This window comes from Vespa crabro, chromosome 13, assembly GCF_910589235.1.
Source record: "Vespa crabro chromosome 13, iyVesCrab1.2, whole genome shotgun sequence".
Taxonomy (NCBI): domain Eukaryota; kingdom Metazoa; phylum Arthropoda; class Insecta; order Hymenoptera; family Vespidae; genus Vespa; species Vespa crabro.
Genome location: NC_060967.1, coordinates 1,080,219 through 1,096,896, shown reverse-complemented (window position 1 = coordinate 1,096,896; position 16,678 = coordinate 1,080,219). Strand labels below are relative to the sequence as shown.

At 32.2% G+C, this 16,678-nt stretch overlaps 5 protein-coding genes across 8 annotated transcripts in view; 3 read left to right on the top strand and 2 right to left on the bottom strand.

The window, feature by feature from the left end:
* LOC124428739 (transcription factor kayak) overlaps positions 1–6,838 on the top strand; it is a 47,017-nt gene extending 40,179 nt beyond the window's left edge. For 3 of the 4 annotated variants that reach the window (XM_046973165.1, XM_046973164.1, XM_046973166.1), the window contains exons 2-3: positions 4,043–4,549; positions 5,063–6,838. In XM_046973165.1, the coding sequence (XP_046829121.1) occupies positions 4,043–4,549; positions 5,063–5,632 (1,077 nt within the window). In that variant the 3' untranslated portion in view covers positions 5,633–6,838. Of the gene's footprint in view, positions 1–3,171; positions 3,208–4,042; positions 4,550–5,062 lie in introns of those variants that run through there. The other variant, XM_046973167.1, reaches the window with a different exon arrangement.
* Positions 6,839–7,583: 745 nt separating this feature from the next.
* LOC124428736 (ribosome-releasing factor 2, mitochondrial) lies at positions 7,584–13,193 on the bottom strand. Its single transcript, XM_046973162.1, has 4 exons — positions 12,316–13,193; positions 10,463–12,234; positions 8,199–8,345; positions 7,584–8,118 (listed from the first exon to the last, which is right to left on the bottom strand). Exons 1-4 carry the CDS (start codon positions 12,458–12,460, stop codon positions 7,957–7,959), a joined length of 2,226 nt encoding a protein of 741 aa, XP_046829118.1. The 5' UTR covers positions 12,461–13,193; the 3' UTR covers positions 7,584–7,956.
* LOC124428737 (ribosomal protein VAR1, mitochondrial-like) lies at positions 8,428–10,457 on the top strand. The gene is made up of 3 exons (XM_046973163.1): positions 8,428–9,008; positions 9,118–9,267; positions 9,367–10,457. Exons 1-3 carry the CDS (start codon positions 8,886–8,888, stop codon positions 10,414–10,416), a joined length of 1,323 nt encoding a protein of 440 aa, XP_046829119.1. The 5' UTR covers positions 8,428–8,885; the 3' UTR covers positions 10,417–10,457.
* Positions 13,194–13,622: 429 nt separating the features above from the next.
* Positions 13,623–14,669, bottom strand: LOC124428654 (39S ribosomal protein S18a, mitochondrial). The gene is made up of 4 exons (XM_046972944.1): positions 14,469–14,669; positions 14,205–14,338; positions 13,975–14,098; positions 13,623–13,895 (listed from the first exon to the last, which is right to left on the bottom strand). Exons 1-4 carry the CDS (start codon positions 14,569–14,571, stop codon positions 13,780–13,782), a joined length of 477 nt encoding a protein of 158 aa, XP_046828900.1. The 5' UTR covers positions 14,572–14,669; the 3' UTR covers positions 13,623–13,779.
* A 132-nt stretch (positions 14,670–14,801) lies between these two features.
* LOC124428652 (zinc finger protein-like 1) lies at positions 14,802–16,573 on the top strand. The gene is made up of 3 exons (XM_046972941.1): positions 14,802–15,091; positions 15,269–15,574; positions 15,651–16,573. The coding sequence occupies exons 1-3, from the start codon at positions 14,990–14,992 to the stop codon at positions 16,209–16,211; spliced, it is 969 nt and encodes a 322-aa protein (XP_046828897.1). The 5' UTR covers positions 14,802–14,989; the 3' UTR covers positions 16,212–16,573.
* The last annotated feature ends 105 nt before the right edge of the window (positions 16,574–16,678 follow it).

Genomic DNA, 16,678 nt, shown 5'->3' with positions numbered 1-16,678 from the left:
GAAATGGGCGAATCGTTTAGAGAAATTTGAAAAATTCCTAATCTTAACCATTTTTTTTCCCCATTTTCATTCTTTGAGTTCCTTCCTTTTTTTTCTTGTCTTTTCCTCAATTTTTTTTTTCTGCTCTCTAATTTTCTCTCTTTTTTTCTTTCCTTTTCTTTTCCTCTTTTTTCTTTTTTTTTTTTTTTTTTTTTTTTTTTCCAAAAAGTTTTTCTCCTTGCACTCTACGATATGTGCATATACACATATACGTATGTATGTATGTATGTATGTATATGTGCCACGTGTTTTTGTGTGTTTATTACATTTTCTTCTTCGTTCTTATCTCTTTTGCCTCTCCTCTTCCTACCCTTTCTCCTCCTCCTTCTATCCTTCCTCCTCCTCCACCTTTTATCCTTCCTCCTCCTCCTCCTCCTCCTCCTCTTCGTCCTTCTCCTTCTCCTTCTTTACTTTCTCCGATTGAATCGCAAGTCTCTTTCTCCACGCTTTCAGAACGTCGTCGTAAATATTTATCTCTCTCTCTCTCTCTCTCTCTCTCTCTCTCTCTCTCTCTCTCTCTCTCTCTCTCTCTCTCTCTCTCTGTTTCTTTCTTTCTCTTTCTCTCTCTTTCTCTCTCTTTATTTCTTTGTGGGCACGTTTCGCAATGATTTTCTGGTAGCTGATATCGCCCTTTGTCTGCTTTGCAACGCGAGAGAGCCCAGGGCAGATTAGAACAGCAAACGCATTTATTTATAGAATCACCGACCGCGTGCGTTCGTTGCAACTCTTTGTATGTATCTGCATCTGTGTAAATGCATATATATATATATATATATATATATATATATTCGCATTGAATATACACTTTCGTGTGAATATATGTATTTGTTCTTTTCTTATACATATATTACACTATATATATATATATATATATATATATGTGTTTAGACACGCATACACATATACATATGCACTTTCCGTGCATCACATGTCCTCATGAAAAGAAACGAGGGGGTGGGGGGAGGATGAAGAATAACGAGCGAATAACCCGCGTCGCTAAACGGAAGGCTCGTTCGCATGCCAACGACGGTGTGTTTAGTATAAAAAAGACGCGAACGAGGGGAAGGAGAATAAAGGAAAAAGGAAAAAAAAGAAAGAAAGAAAAAAAAAAAACAAAAAATTGAATGAAAGAATGAGCGAGGGAGATGGAATAAATATAAAATGAAATGAAATGAAACGAAATAAAATAAAATGAAATAAAGTAAAGTGTCGACGCATCCGCCCGCAAAATTATTTCTACCGTCAAGCATCGTTGCATTGTTTCTTTGTTTATATGTGTGCATGTGCATGTGCATGTTTCTATGTATATGTGTTTGTATATCGTATCATTTTTATCTTTTTAAATATAAACGAAAGTATATAAGTTTTTTTTTTTTGACAAGACGACCAACCAACAAACACATACACACATATCACATAAACACACACTGCTGCCACGCCTTTTAAAATATTACGAAGTTATAGATAAAGAAACGATAAAGAGAATTTATTTCTTAAGTATTATTTATGTTATGTTCGATCGTCATAAACGATGATCCCCACATCGACGTATTATGAAAATTCGAAATTATAGAAATTATATTTAGGCAGTAAGATAGATAGCTATCATGTATATATATATATATATGTATATAAAATTAGGCCGAAATTAATAAATTTGGAAACATTTATAGATAAAAAAAATTTATATATATATATATATGTGTATGCATTATACATACGTGTATACATTAAATTGCTCGGTGTGATAATCGAACGATTCCATTGCTTTATCGATATATCGAATACACATAATCTTATGTAGTCTACTCACACCACTATTATCATCAATACACTTCTCTCTCTCTCTCTCTCTCTCTCTCTCTTTTATATCGCAAACATACTTTACTGCGCTCGAATCTTTTGTCGTCCAAATGGAGAGACCGCGAACGCGAAAGGAACGCTCGTCATTTCCGGTACGTTCGAGGTTTTCTCTCTCTCTTTATCCTTCGTACGTGATCGTACGCGTGCTCACACGAAACTCGTTTCAGAGTTATTTTAACGATGCATCTCACTCTCTGTCTCTTTCTCTCTTTCTCTCCGACAGTATCGCCAATTATATATCTGCGCTACCGTGCCATTATTTATTTTCTTCTTTACACTTTCTCGAAAGATTACTTACTGTTTCTTTCCTCCAACCACCCTCCCCCACCACGCCATTTTTTATTATTGTTCTTTGTATTTTTTTTTGTTTTCTTTTTTCTTACTTTTATTTTATATCCTAATAAATTAATTTTATTCTCGACGATTAAAATTCTTTATTACTTTGTTGTATTACTGTGAAATAAAATGAATGGAGCAAAAAGGAAAAAAGAAAAAATGCCATCGTAAGCATTTGTAAAATTAAATATGAGAGAGAACTGAAATTATCTGAAAGAGATCAAATTTGATAACATATATCTTTCCTTATCATCTCGCAATAATAATAATAATAATAATAATAGTAATAATAATAATAATAATAGTAATAGTAATAATAATAATAATCGAGCGTGCGCTTTAAGTTTTTAACGATCTAACGATTATGAGAAAATGGATATCTCAAAAACGTGTATGGGTGTCGCATTAAAATTGAACGTGTAATTGTGGAAAATAAAAAAAAATAATAAATAAATAAATAAATAAATAAAAAAGAAATCTTATCAGTTAAGCGTTTATAAACTATCATCGTGAAGCATTATATAAAAATCTTTTCTATATCAAGCAGTTAAAATTTGTGTAAATCATTAATTGAATAGTAGTATCGCCTGATAGTGGGTGGCACGAGTTTGAATTTGCCAGAAAGATAGAGAGAGAGAGAGGGAGAGAGAAAGAGAGAGTGAGTGAGGTATATGTCGAGTAATTTTAGCGATGACACTTAGCGCCTACGATGTTGTCGTTCGTTCATTCCTTCCTTCCTTCGTTCGTTGGTTCGTTCGTTCGTTCCTTCCTTCGTGGAATATTTGTTGATTTACGTGTATTTTACATTTATTACCCCGTCGCAGAATTTATCATTTCTTAAAACTATAATAAATTATAAATCATTAAGAAAATCTTAAATATCATTCGAAGAACTTATAACACTTAGTAAATTTTTCTTCATTGGAGGAAATATCTGCAAAATTAACGATGTTCCATCTAAAAAAACTTGTAAGTTAACTTTGGTGTATATACTAAGCAAAAAAAAAAAAAAAAGAAAGAAATAAAGAGTTAGAGAGAAAGAGGATGGGGAAAGGGATAAGAAGGAAAGAGAGAGAGAGAGAGAGAGAGAGAGAGAGAGAGAGAGAAACAGATCTTAGAATACGAAAGCGATTAGATAGGCCCAAAAGAAGAGATTAGAAAGATTGTACGTAGAAGTCTCTCGTCTGGAGTCTCTCGTTCTTAGTAGTAATAAGGTGTGCTTCTGAGATTCGTCGAGTAATTTTAGCGATGATACTACGAACATTTCGGTGTCTATGTGTTGGTGTATATTATAACGCACAAGCCCTATAACGCTTTGTGAGATCTATCATCCTACTAACGTGGCGCGATAACTTATCGGCTATTGGATCACGATTATTTTTATCAGTGCGTCTCTTCGCTCGTTGAATCATAGGCACGGCTGATAATAACCGAAGTGGGAAAGAAACGATAATAATAGTTTAACGCCGAGGATGATGATTTCTCTGTTTGCCGTATGACCACGATTTCTTCTTCTTTTTTTTTTTCTTTTTTTTTTTCTCTCTCTCCTTTTTTTCATCTCCGATCTACTTTTGAAGGATCTTCTTTTTTCTATCTTTATATGGGTGTCTGTCTATAACGAAAGGAAAAAACTCGAAAGGAAACAAAAAAAAAAAAGAAAAGTAGCATGTAAAGATAATAAACGACATTATAACATATATATAAAAGTATATATATTAGGTGATAAGAAAAGAAAAAAAAGAAAAACGAAAAAAAGAATGATTAACCAACATGAAGGATAACTTTTTTATTTTTTTCTTTACAGTTGGTATCTCTCGACGGCTTGCACAGTGGTGTACCAACAAGAACTACGCCAACATTGACACCGACAACGCTGAGAAGTATAGAACAGACCTTCCTCGAGCTTACCAGCGAAACAGGGTCCCATAGTCGAGAGGCTGGTTTCGTACCACCTTTGGTCGAACCTTCACAACCAACTCCGGCTCAAACACAAAATCTGGCGACACATCACAACAATCCTGCAAGTACTCTGATCGATAGTCAACAGACGTTATCACAGCAGCCGGAACAACAGCAACCACAGCAACAGCAACACCAGCAGCAGCAGCAACAACAGCAGCAACAGCAACAACAACAGCAACAACAACAACAGCAGGCAACGAAACGCAATATGGGTGGTAGGAGACCAACTAGGACAATTGGTATGACACCCGAAGAAGAAAGGAGACGACAGATAAGACGAGAGAGAAATAAAATGGCAGCTGCTAGGTGTCGCAAGCGAAGAATGGATCATACCAATGCCCTGCTAGAAGTAAGCATTAATAAAGTTCTATTAAAAACAATTATTCTGTAATATTGATTATTTTTACGAAGGTGGTGTATCATCGATCCCTTTCCTTCGAAACACGCTGATATAACTCGCGCGGCTCGGTCTAAAAATTTCATCTTGAAATTAAAACAGTATAAATATTTGTTTTTTACATTCTAGATAGTAACAGCATCATCCTACCGCTATGATCAACTTCCTCGTAGCGATACCGTATAGAAGTGACTGTTACTATCGTATTACGAAAGAGTCGAAGAGATTGTTTAAAAAAAAAAAAAGAAAAAATATATATACATAAATACAATAAGAAGTAAAATAAATGAAAGAAAGGAAGGAAGGAAGAGAAAGGAAGGGATCGATGAAATAAATGAAAGATAATAATAAAAGTGAGAGAGAAAGAAACAACAACAATAATAATAATAATAATAATAATAAGACAGATTCTCTTACCACGAGGAAAATTTAAACGAGGATAATTCCTGTTTCTCGTGTTCGCAGGAAACAGAGGGCTTGGAACAGAAGAAGCAAAGCTTGCAGGATGAAATTCATCAGTTGCAGCAGGCCAAAGACGAGCTCGAGTTTATTCTCGAAGCTCACAGAGCTGTCTGTCGACTTCGTTCCTCATCGCCGCCTGATGTGAAGCCTGTGATAAAGCCGGAAATACCCCTCGAGGATCAATTCGCCGAGCCTACGAAGCGCGACAATAACACCTTGACCTCCGCAAGACCTAGCAGACCAAATTCATTGCCAGTTGGATTTGACAATAACAACAGACCAAACTCATTGTCGATCTTTAGCGAGCCTAAGGAAAGACCGGATACATTGACCTTCAAGACGGTCGAGACACCGTCATTCATGAAACCGTCGTTAGACGTAGCCGGTATGCCGATAACAACACCAACCAGTGGTATACCATTCAATTTTGATTCCCTGATGGAAGGTGGTACAGGCTTGACGCCAGTTTCGACACCATTAATACCATCCTGCTCGACGCAACAAAGGAACAATCTCTCCGCCGTAGATCTCAGCTCTCCAGACGCCAATCCACCGAAACTCGTAAGCTTGTGACGCCAAGATGACGTCATTGAATATGGATCGAACGAGGACGATCCTGAATGAAATAATCATGGCGCGCCTGATATATATATATATATATATCGCTTGCCATTCATTATTTAGGATGACAATGACGATGACGACGGATGACGATGATGACGAAGAGAAACTCTTTGTGTGTATGTGTGATTTATTCGCCTCAAGATCTAGAGGAGAAATAGAAAGACGATCGTAAACATCAATGTTATGAGTGAAATTAAGAGAGAAAGAAAGAGAAGTGGGGGGAGAGAGAGAGAAAGAGAGAGGGGCGTTGCCCTTTTTATCTCAGACGTTTTTCTACGTCGCAGACATCACGAGTTGCCATAAATAAAAAATATTACATACTACGTTGTATTTTTCTCTTCGACCGTCCCCACGCCAAGGCTCCTCTGACTGGGATCGGTTTGTTTACTTTTTTTCTCTCTCTCTCTCTCTCTCTTTCTATAAAGTAAAAACAGGAAAAAACAATCCTTCTAGCGTTGCGCTGTGTTGCTATTTATCTTTCTCTCTCGTACGTTTGTGCAATACACACACACATACACACACACACACACACATACAGATACACACACATTACCACCACCAATATATAAAAACACGCCTTTTGTTTCCTTCTTCTTGTTGTCCGTCGAGCAGCAGCGGAAGAAGATCGTTCGTTCTTTTATTTTAATTTTTTTTTCTTGTGCAAAGGAAGAAAAGAGATCTACGGAGTTGCTTGCGCCTGTAATTTGATAGATAAAAAGAGAAATAAATTGTTTTTTCCTTTTGGGTAAATCGTTAATGATAAAAAGGAGTATTTTTGTACGTAGGGGTACGTATTAAGTTGTCGAGGGGAGGTGAGGGGACGGGAGGGTTGTGCAAACAAATCACCTTCTATTGTTAATTAAAACTGTGCATTGATTGATTGATTGATTGATCGAACAGCGTATTTTGAATATAAATATATAGGTGTAAAGCTTTGTGATCTTGATCTTTGACACGTTGATTCCGCTTTAATTTGATTCAAAGTGGTACAACGATTTTGACTTCATCATTATTATTATTATTATTATTATTATATTATTATTATTACCATTATTATTATTATTATTAACGATCATATTGTAATTGAATTACTCGATCGATTTGAAGATATATTTTCTACCTTTCCCAAAGCGAATAAAAGGATAGGCAAACGTGGTTGGTTTCTTATTGTCATTATTCGAAGGCGTTAATAATAAACAGAGAAGAAAGTCATACTTTTAATTGCGAGCACCGGTGTGCAGGTGTAATAGACGAAAGCATCTGCATACAAGTGATAATAAGTATATATACATATATATATATATATATATATATATATATATAAACATATATATATATATATATATATATATTTAAATTTTTTAAGTAATGCAAATAAATTAGAATTAATACGAGCATAAGATATTTGTCTTTTTTTTTTTTTATTATTATTATATTATTAGATAATTAAACCAAGAGCAAACAGATTTTATACTATAGTTATATACTGACCGAAAGTTTAGAATGTAAGAAAGAAAAAAAAGATTAGCCTGTAAGGGAAAGAATTAAGAGAAAATAATTATTTCTCAGAGCGGATTGATTTTCAAGCATGAACTATATAACTAATTGTACAAATGTTTTTTCACGTGATAAAAACAAAGATTACATTAAAGAGAGTCTGCTGTTCATGTCATCCGCTCTGTATTTTTTAGATTTTGTATTTGCAACAATGATTGTTAGAGAATTCAATCAATACTAAATAACATTTAATCCCTCCATACATATAATATATATATATATATATATATTATATACATATATTTTACTATGTATGACCTTTTTGCATGATCCTAAGCAATATTAATATATTTATATGCGACTGCTACTCGTGGTGCTGGTAAGTTCTAAAAAGATTTTTTTCTAATGGTGCGCTTTAAATTGCTCTAGTTTAATAACAACAACAACAGCAACAACAACACCTTTAATTGTGCTTTCCAACATCGTGTGTAGTGGTCTGCGAAATTGACAATTGTAAATGAAGATTGTAATGCACCATTTATAATGTTGCAATATATTTTGATTAGACCAAGCCAATAACCAAGTGGAGAAATTGTGTAATAATTGAAAATAATAATTATGAAAATTTATTGGAAATTATCTATTCTTTCATAAATACTAATGATAATATATATATATATATTTAATCAATTATTACTATTAATAGTCTTGAACAGTATTTTAATAATATATAATAGTTAAATAATTGATGAAAATTATACTTAACCTATTGGGTCTTAAAATCCAATTACCCTTTTAATAGTTTCTTGTTCAAAAATTGACTCCATGGCCTTATAATGACTAAATTCTATTGAAAATGTTGAATTTCCAGATGTTATACTTCTTAAACTCATAGAATATCCAAGCAAATTTGACAACGGTGCATAAGCAGTAATAATCTGCATGAAAATTGCATTAATATTAATTTGTATTAACTAACGTTATCTATTAATATCTATGTATAAATATTGTTATTAACCTTATTTTGTCCACGCATGTCAACATTTTGTATTTCACATCTCCGTTGATTAAGATCAGCAAGAACGGCCGATGAATAATCATTCATAGTAACAATTTCTAAATTCATAATCGGTTCCAATATTATACTCGTTCCTTTTTGCATCAGCTAAAAAAGAAAAGAAAATGTCAACTTTAAACAACATAGTTCGATTAACTCTCTTTTTTTTTTTTTTTTTTTTTTTACTTACACGAACTTCGATAATATAACACTATGATAATGAATTATTAAATCCTATTGATATCGATCTCACGAATATAATGAAAAAATAAATACAAGTTATAAATCAAATTATAAATTACAATTCTATACAGCAATATGTCAATGGACTCTCATGGACGTGTCTCTACAAAAGAGTTTTTTTAAATCAATGGAGAGAGAGAGAGAGAGAGAGAGAGAGGGAGAGAGTTTACATCCATTGATCGATGAATTATTTTGTAAACACAAAATATAAATAGAATTTCATTTTTTAACGTTAGATATGCATTCTACGATTAATACAAATGACAAAAGAAACAACTGAAGGAAAAATTGTAAATTTTTAAGTGTAAAGCTCGTCGTTTACAAATAGTTCCACCTAATGATCGCGTTCTATTTAATTAAAAATTATTTGGACTCGTATAAATAAGAAATGGTAAAGAAACTTCAATGGTTGCTGCGTACTTGTCTCTTCTTTGCAGTATCAATGAAAAACCATTAGAATATTGGGGTAAACATCAATCGCAGACAGGATGTATTCGTAAGATCTTAGATAGCGATTTACTCGACAATGTACGTTATCGATATATTTATTTTGATATTATTTTATAGAAATATTTTCCTTTTTTTTTTTTTTTCTTTAAATAATCTTTATAGATTACTTAATACTTTTTCCATTCAGGTTATAGAAATTCAGGATATTCAACAATCGAACATTTCAAAAACATTAATATCCTGTCCACCTAATATAACCCAACTTTTGAACGTTGGATTACCCGTTCTTGTTATTATATTAAAAAATTTCGACGCAGATTGTCGTTTTCAAATTCAGGTCAGTTTGAAAATAATTTTTTGTATAAATTATATATTGCAATTATATATATATATATGTATGTATATATATATATGATATAATTATTAATAATTATAGGTTATAGATACGGATAATATACGTCATCATTTTCAATTTTATACCGGTGATTTGGAAAAAAGTCGAAACGTCAGAGATCCTGTTATTTGTCGTGCTAAGATTCAACTTCAATCTGGTTGGAATAAAATAGAATTAAATTTGAAAACATTAACAGACATTGCATTTAAGTCACAGTATATAGCAACGCAGAGATTAGAAATCTGTGCCAATTGTCGATTACGTAGGATATATTTTGTAGATAGGCATTATAATGATTCTGAAATTTCATTGGATTTATATCAAGGATTTCTTGATTTATACATGTTAAAATGGGGTATATATCGAATAGAGAATGCAACGCAAACTACAAACTTAAAACAGAGAAAAACAAATCTTAAGAATAACAATAATAGTAATAATAATTACAAAGAATATCAAAACCTTTTAAATGCGAATAACATTGCTAATTCTAATGAATTATATTATAATAACAAAATAAGTAATTCATTCGTACAGACCCAAACTGATGACCGTCCAAAAGATGTTAATTCCAAGTTAATAAATAATATAAGAATGAAATCAAATAGTTTAATAGATGAATTTTTTAGCAGACAACGTCCAACTTCATTATCCGTTGCTAATTTCAAAGATCAAATAATAATAAAATCATATGTTGTACCGACGCATATTAATAAAACGCAAAAAAAAGACAAATGGAATGATATTAAATTGTCTAATTGGAATAAATTAATAGATGAAACCAAAGATACATCTAATATACCAATATCTCTAGACATGCAAAAAGAATATAATGAAACATTTAATAATCAGCAACAAAAATATATTTTAAAGTCTAATAACTTGGATGAAAGATGGACGTATAGGTATCTTTATGAAGGAAAGCATTATTTAAAAACTAATGATATAACAGAAAATGATACGTCAGACGTTCAAAGTATTTCTTATAAGAACAATTCTAATTTTATATTTCCAATATCACAAAAAATCAACAATAATGTAATGAAAATCACTGATGTTCAAAAGAATGTTCAAAAGAAAAGAAAAGACTAAAATCTCATTGATTTTGCAATAAAATTATCAAAAAATTCATACTCACTTGTTTGATACATTGTGTAACAGCAGCAGAAACTATAGTATCTGATGTACCCTTTCTTATCTCTAGCCAATGGAGCTTAATTCCGGTGTCTATAACTGGAGAATTTAATTTTGGACCACTTTTAAGGGCAAGCTTTATGCCCTTTTTTATGGCAGCCATCATCTTTGGATGTATATCGTCGATATTAGAAGCAGATTCTTTCGTATGATCAAATTGTAAAATTTCTTTTTGCTTGTAATTTGGTATTAAGGACAAAGTTATGGTAACACTATGAAAAGTTTTACCTATTTTGTACTCATTAGAGAATGTGTCTTTGATCATTTCTGTTATAGCTTCCTTATAAGCTATTTGCAAAGGACCTACATCGGCATCAATTTTATATTCCGTTCTAATTCTTTCTTTAATAATTTCAATATGCAATTCTCCCATTCCAGCTAACACCGTTTGACCAGTCTCTTCGTCTTGTTTTATTCTTAAGCTAGGATCTTCTCTTCCAAGTTCTTGTAAGGCAATTTCTAAAGCTACTTGTTTCGATAGAGAAGGTGGTTCTATAGAACAAAAGAAGACAGGATCTGGTATATTAGTACCAGATGTAAAAATATTATTTAATTTTCTTTCAGCCAATTCAGTAGATTTATATTCGTTCATATTTCTTTGGGCATGTTTCATTACTGATGCACTATTAGTTATCAAATCACCAGTAACAGTAGTTTGTAATCCAGCAACTGCTGCAATATTACCATTATTAATTTCATTAATTTCTTTATAGTCATCAGCACAGGCAATATATAAACGACTAATTTGTTCTACCTTTTCTTTTTGAACATTATATATTTTTTCACCTTTCTTCATAGTACCAGTATAAATTCTAAAAAATGTGATAGGTCCTCTTTGTTTATCATGTACAATTTTAAAAACACGCGCGGATAAATTATTGTTGAAACAACGATAGTCATTTCTGTATTCATTTGGAAATGGCAAATATAATACAATACTATCCATTAAAGGTTGTACACCAATGTTTTTATAAGAACTACCTAGAAGAACTGGCACACCATTTCTTGATAATGTAATTTTTCTTAAGGATTCGCATATTGCCTGATCAGTTACTTTATCGAGTGATTCTTCTTCTATTATTACTTCGGCTAATTTGTCATCCAAATTTGATAACTTATCTAGCAACATTTCACGTTTTTCATTCGCTATATTCCATAAATCATTGTCATCGTTTAGCGTTAATTTTTTTCTTATGAAATCTAATCCTTGACTCTTCTTATTAAATATTATTTTCTCTAAGCTTACAATGTCTATTATACCTTCAAAAACGTCTCCCTTTTTTATAGGATATTGTATTGGCAATGCATTGGTATTTAATTTTAATTCTATGGATTTTAAACTTTTTTCAAAATCTGCATCCGGGCGATCCATTTTATTAACATAAATGATTTTGGGTATCTCGTATTTATCTGCCTGTCTGTAAACTGTTAATGTCTGTGCTTCCACACCAGCTGATCCATCTAATATAATCACCACACCATCCATAACACGTAATGCCTGTTCCACTTCCATAGTAAAATCAATGTGTCCTGGTGTATCAATTAAATTAAAACGATACTTTTTCCAATTAAATGTTACGGCTGCAGAGGTTATTGTTATACCACGTTGACGTTCTTGTTCCATATAATCCGTCACCGTATTCCCATGATGTACTTCTCCCATATTTTTAATAAGTCCAGAGTAAAATAACATACGTTCGGTTGTTGTCGTTTTACCTATAACGAAATAATATACAAAGTTTTTATTTGTTATATTTAATAGAATATAAAAAAAGAAAATAAAAAAAGTATATTAACCGGCATCGATGTGTGCCAATATTCCAATATTTCGTATTTTTTTAACATCATGTTTCTCAGAATTTGTATTCAAACACTTTGTACTGTGTATAAATTGTTTACGTAGCTCGCACCATGATTTTTTTATTAGTTTACGTTGTAACATTGCTTTAACTAAACGTTATGAACGATTCTAACCTACAATAATCAACACCATAAGATATTTCCTAGCTATATATGCATGAACATTTAATTTCTGATTGTTTAATTATCAAAGATTTATCATTGTTAAATTAAAAATCTTTGTTTTTTTTTTCTTTTTTTAATTCTACGTCCTTGCTACGTTTTTATAGGTTACGTTCATATGACATATGTACATTCGTACGTAAAGCTCTCTATCGCAAAGAATGTTAAACGAAGCTTTATGTGGCACGTATTATTTTCCTATAATAAATGTATTATAATTATTAAGTTGGCAATTAATGATTGCGGATTTGCGTTGGCAAATAAGTGATTGCGGATTTGCGTTGGCAACTAAGTCATTGCGGATTTTGACATCCGCAATGACTTAGTTGCCAAGACAATATGGCGCTGGCAACTAAGTCATTGCGGATATGGTCACCGCAACGACTTAGTTGCCAAGACAATATGGCGCTGGCAACTAAGTCATTGCGGATATGGTCACCGCAACGACTTAGTTGCCAAGACAATATGGCGCTGGCAACTAAGTCATTGCGGATATGGTCACCGCAACGACTTAGTTGCCAAGACAATATGGCGCTGGCAACTAAGTCATTGCGGATATGGTCACCGCAACGACTTAGTTGCCAAGACAATATGGCGCTGGCAACTAAGTGATTGCGGATTCGGTCACCGCAACGACTTAGTTGCCAAGACAATATGGCGCTGGCAACTAAGTGATTGCGGATCCAGTCTTCCGCAATGACTTAGTTGCCAAGTGGCAACTAAGTGATTGCGGTTCCAGTCTTCCGCAATGACTTAGTTGCCAAGTGGCAACTAAGTGATTGCGGATCCAGTCTTCCGCACTGACTTAGTTGCCAAGTGGCAACTAAGTGATTGCGGTTCCAGTCTTCCGCAATGACTTAGTTGCCAAGTGGCAACTAAGTGATTGCGGTTCCAGCCTTCCGCACTGACTTAGTTGCCAAGTGGCAACTAAGTGATTGCGGTTCCAGTCTTCCGCAATGACTTAGTTGCCAAGTGGCAACTAAATGATTGCGGTGTTGGCAACTAAGTGATTGCGGAGTCTAACAACAAAATCCGCAATCATTTAGTTGCCAGCTCAATATAATATATAAATTGTACATATATCTGTGTATAAGTTATATATTTTATTAAATGTTTATTACTACGAAATTCGTAATTATTACGATTGGAAAGTTTGAAGATAAATTTTGATATATGATTTTTTATACATTTCAGATTAAAATATTTATATGTCGCTTGATATTTATATAATATTAACAATTATAGATATTTATATTTAATAGTTTTCTCATCATAATATGTGTTAAATTTTTTCCAGTGATATCTTTTTGTAGGATCTTTTTTACTTCTTGCAGGAGTTAAATTAGACATTAAACCTGCAACATTTTAATGTAACGATTAATTAAATTATCCCCACAAAATATTAATTCTTCATTGGAAACCCTTTATAATTACCTGCTTTCTGTGCCATAGCAACCATAGTAGTTATTCTTTTTTGTTGCGTGTTACATAAACCAGTAATCCTACGTGGTAGCATACATCCATCTGATCTAACAAATTGACTTAATATGAGAACATCCTGTAAGCAATTAATTTTCATAATTATAGTTGCAGGATAATATACATAATTCATGAGAAAGTGGTTACTAATATTAAAAGTTATTAAAAGAAAATTTTTATTTTACAGTATATTTAACATCAAGACCGATGGAACATATAGGACAAGCTCCTTCTTTAAACTTCATCAATAAGTGTTCATCTTTGCTAGGATGTATAACAGATTCAATAATTATATTATTTCCATCCTTTTTTTCGATTACTAAAGCAGAAAATGTTTATCTTATAAACAACATAATAAAGATATAGGTTATGGCAATATTATATAGATTTGAAAAGAAATTGATAAATTGTCTGATAAAAAATTTCTACGTATAAATAATTTTACTTACTTTCTTTAATGCGTGCTGTCGCAGATAATGATATTGCTCTATTATAATTTGTAGCGATAAAACTTTTTCTAATTTGTAACACAAGACGACCAAGCGTGGCCATTTTGAAATTTGTTTACAACGATACGATTATGAAATAATCGAATACGATTTAAATGTATGAAATATCAACATTGTACGAAGCAAAATCATTTTATTTTTTGATGTACATAAAAAAGAACAATTAATATAAATTAATTAAAAATATAAAATTTAATAAACAGAAAAAAGCGTTGCTATTGGACGAAGATTCATAGGAAACGTTCCTATTGGTCCATTCTTTTCTAATGATACACGAAATGTCAGACGACGTGGCCGACAAAATATGGTGGCTTTCTTAAATAATACAGAAGAAATTATTGTGTGATTCATAGATACCATGCAGTGAATTAGATGTAATAATTGTTTATTATCGCCTTAATAGAAGTTGAAATCGAAAAATATTTTACGACATTGGTGATCATATATCATATTAATCCAATATGGGTTTGTGCAAGTGTCCAAAACGAATAGTAACAACCCAGTTTTGTTTTGAACATCGCGTCAATGTTTGCGAACATTGTATGGTTACTAATCATCCAAAGGTATATTAATAAAAATAATATTTCTTTACGATTTAAGAGATTGCAACAAATATATTTATTAACGATAAATTCGTTTATAGGTTAGGTATACAAAATTTCATTGGATTTGACATAATTTAATTTTATTTTATCATTGTATTGATTTAATTCAATGACACGTTATATTATATTTTACAGTGTATAGTGCAATCATATCTTTTATGGCTTCATGATCATGACTACAGTCCAGTTTGTATATTATGTTCTGGAAATTTAAGCGATGGAGATTGTGTTCGATTAACTTGTTATCACATGTATCATTGGGCATGTCTAGACAGATATGCTAGAGAATTACCTGCCACAACAGCACCAGCTGGTTATACTTGTCCATCTTGTAGAACTTGCATTTTTCCACAACCAAAATTAGTATCACCTGTAGCGGATGTTTTAAGAGAAAAATTAGCAGGTGTCAATTGGGCACGTGCTGGTTTAGGCTTACCATTGGTAAATATTTTATGAATAATTGTATGAATAAGATATTCACATAAATATATTTAATAATTTATTTTCCATTTTATAGCTCAGCGAAGACAGAGAACAAAAACCAGAACCGGAACATGTTTCATCGGCTTTGGAAACATATTCCTATCACAATCATACTATGACCACTTCTGCACCTACTGTAGTCACACCTCGTAATAATAGTAACGTTAGTTCCATCAATTCTAATATAAGTAATGATCATTTAAACAATCAAAAAGTCGGGCCACCATATTCTGTAGTAAATATAGAAACGTCCATGTCACTGACTAATCAAATGTCAAAAAAAGTATGTGAAGCTTACGATGACCCGAAAGATATGACTTTCGATCACGATGAAAATAAATATCAAAGAAAGTCAGCTATTGAATGGTTCTTAAGGTGGTGGAAATTAATTTCAAGGCCACCCGTAAGACGAAGGAGTACAACAGGTTCTATACACAAGAGATACATCATGCTAATCTTTGCTGGTATAACAGCGTTCTGTATCATTCTCGTCCTTCTTTCTTGGTTAGGAAGAATGTCTACCGAAGGAGATCCAAGTTACAGTGTACTAGTTAATCCACATGTTAAGGTTCAAGATGAAAAGTTTGGTATGTAATAAATAGAATGCATATATGGTATAAGTGCGAATATGGTATAAGTCATAACACAAATAATAAAGACTATGTGGGAGTATGAGAAAATAAAGCTAATGAGAGAGAGGGAGAGAGAGGGAGAGAGAGAGAGAGAGAGAGAGAGAGAGGCATATATAAGAAAATATTATAAAATATAAAAAGCGAATATTATGTACACGAAAGAAATGTGCAAATGTATGAAACTGTGTACAGTATACTCCTAGCTCTAACGTTTGTTGATTTTTATGTAATTTAGGCTGTACGATTAAGTTGTATATTTCAGTTAATTAAACGAAAATTGTACGAATTTATAAAATATCAAATGATAATATCTACGAAGGATTAATATTTGATTATATTTATCATTATACCAGTACACCACTCCATCTGTAATATCATTATATATTGTTAGAAAGAAATTATACGAAAAACAGAGAGAGCGAGAGCGAGA

Coding starts and splice junctions, on each gene's coding strand:
- LOC124428652 (XM_046972941.1), top strand. CDS start 14,990: ATGGGTTTGTGCAAGTGTCCAAAACGAATAGTAACAACCCAGTTTTGT. Junction 15,092..15,268: donor TGGTTACTAATCATCCAAAG/GTATATTAATAA, acceptor TATATTTTACAG/TGTATAGTGCAATCATATCT. Junction 15,575..15,650: donor CTGGTTTAGGCTTACCATTG/GTAAATATTTTA, acceptor TCCATTTTATAG/CTCAGCGAAGACAGAGAACA.
- LOC124428654 (XM_046972944.1), bottom strand. CDS start 14,571: ATGGCCACGCTTGGTCGTCTTGTGTTACAAATTAGAAAAAGTTTTATC. Junction 14,339..14,468: donor GACAGCACGCATTAAAGAAA/GTAAGTAAAATT, acceptor TTTCTGCTTTAG/TAATCGAAAAAAAGGATGGA. Junction 14,099..14,204: donor GTCTTGATGTTAAATATACT/GTAAAATAAAAA, acceptor AATTGCTTACAG/GATGTTCTCATATTAAGTCA.
- LOC124428737 (XM_046973163.1), top strand. CDS start 8,886: ATGGTTGCTGCGTACTTGTCTCTTCTTTGCAGTATCAATGAAAAACCA. Junction 9,009..9,117: donor ATAGCGATTTACTCGACAAT/GTACGTTATCGA, acceptor TTTTCCATTCAG/GTTATAGAAATTCAGGATAT. Junction 9,268..9,366: donor ATTGTCGTTTTCAAATTCAG/GTCAGTTTGAAA, acceptor TAATAATTATAG/GTTATAGATACGGATAATAT.
- LOC124428736 (XM_046973162.1), bottom strand. CDS start 12,460: ATGTTACAACGTAAACTAATAAAAAAATCATGGTGCGAGCTACGTAAA. Junction 8,346..10,462: donor TTACACAATGTATCAAACAA/GTGAGTATGAAT, acceptor TTTCTTTTTTAG/CTGATGCAAAAAGGAACGAG. Junction 8,119..8,198: donor ACATGCGTGGACAAAATAAG/GTTAATAACAAT, acceptor ATTTTCATGCAG/ATTATTACTGCTTATGCACC.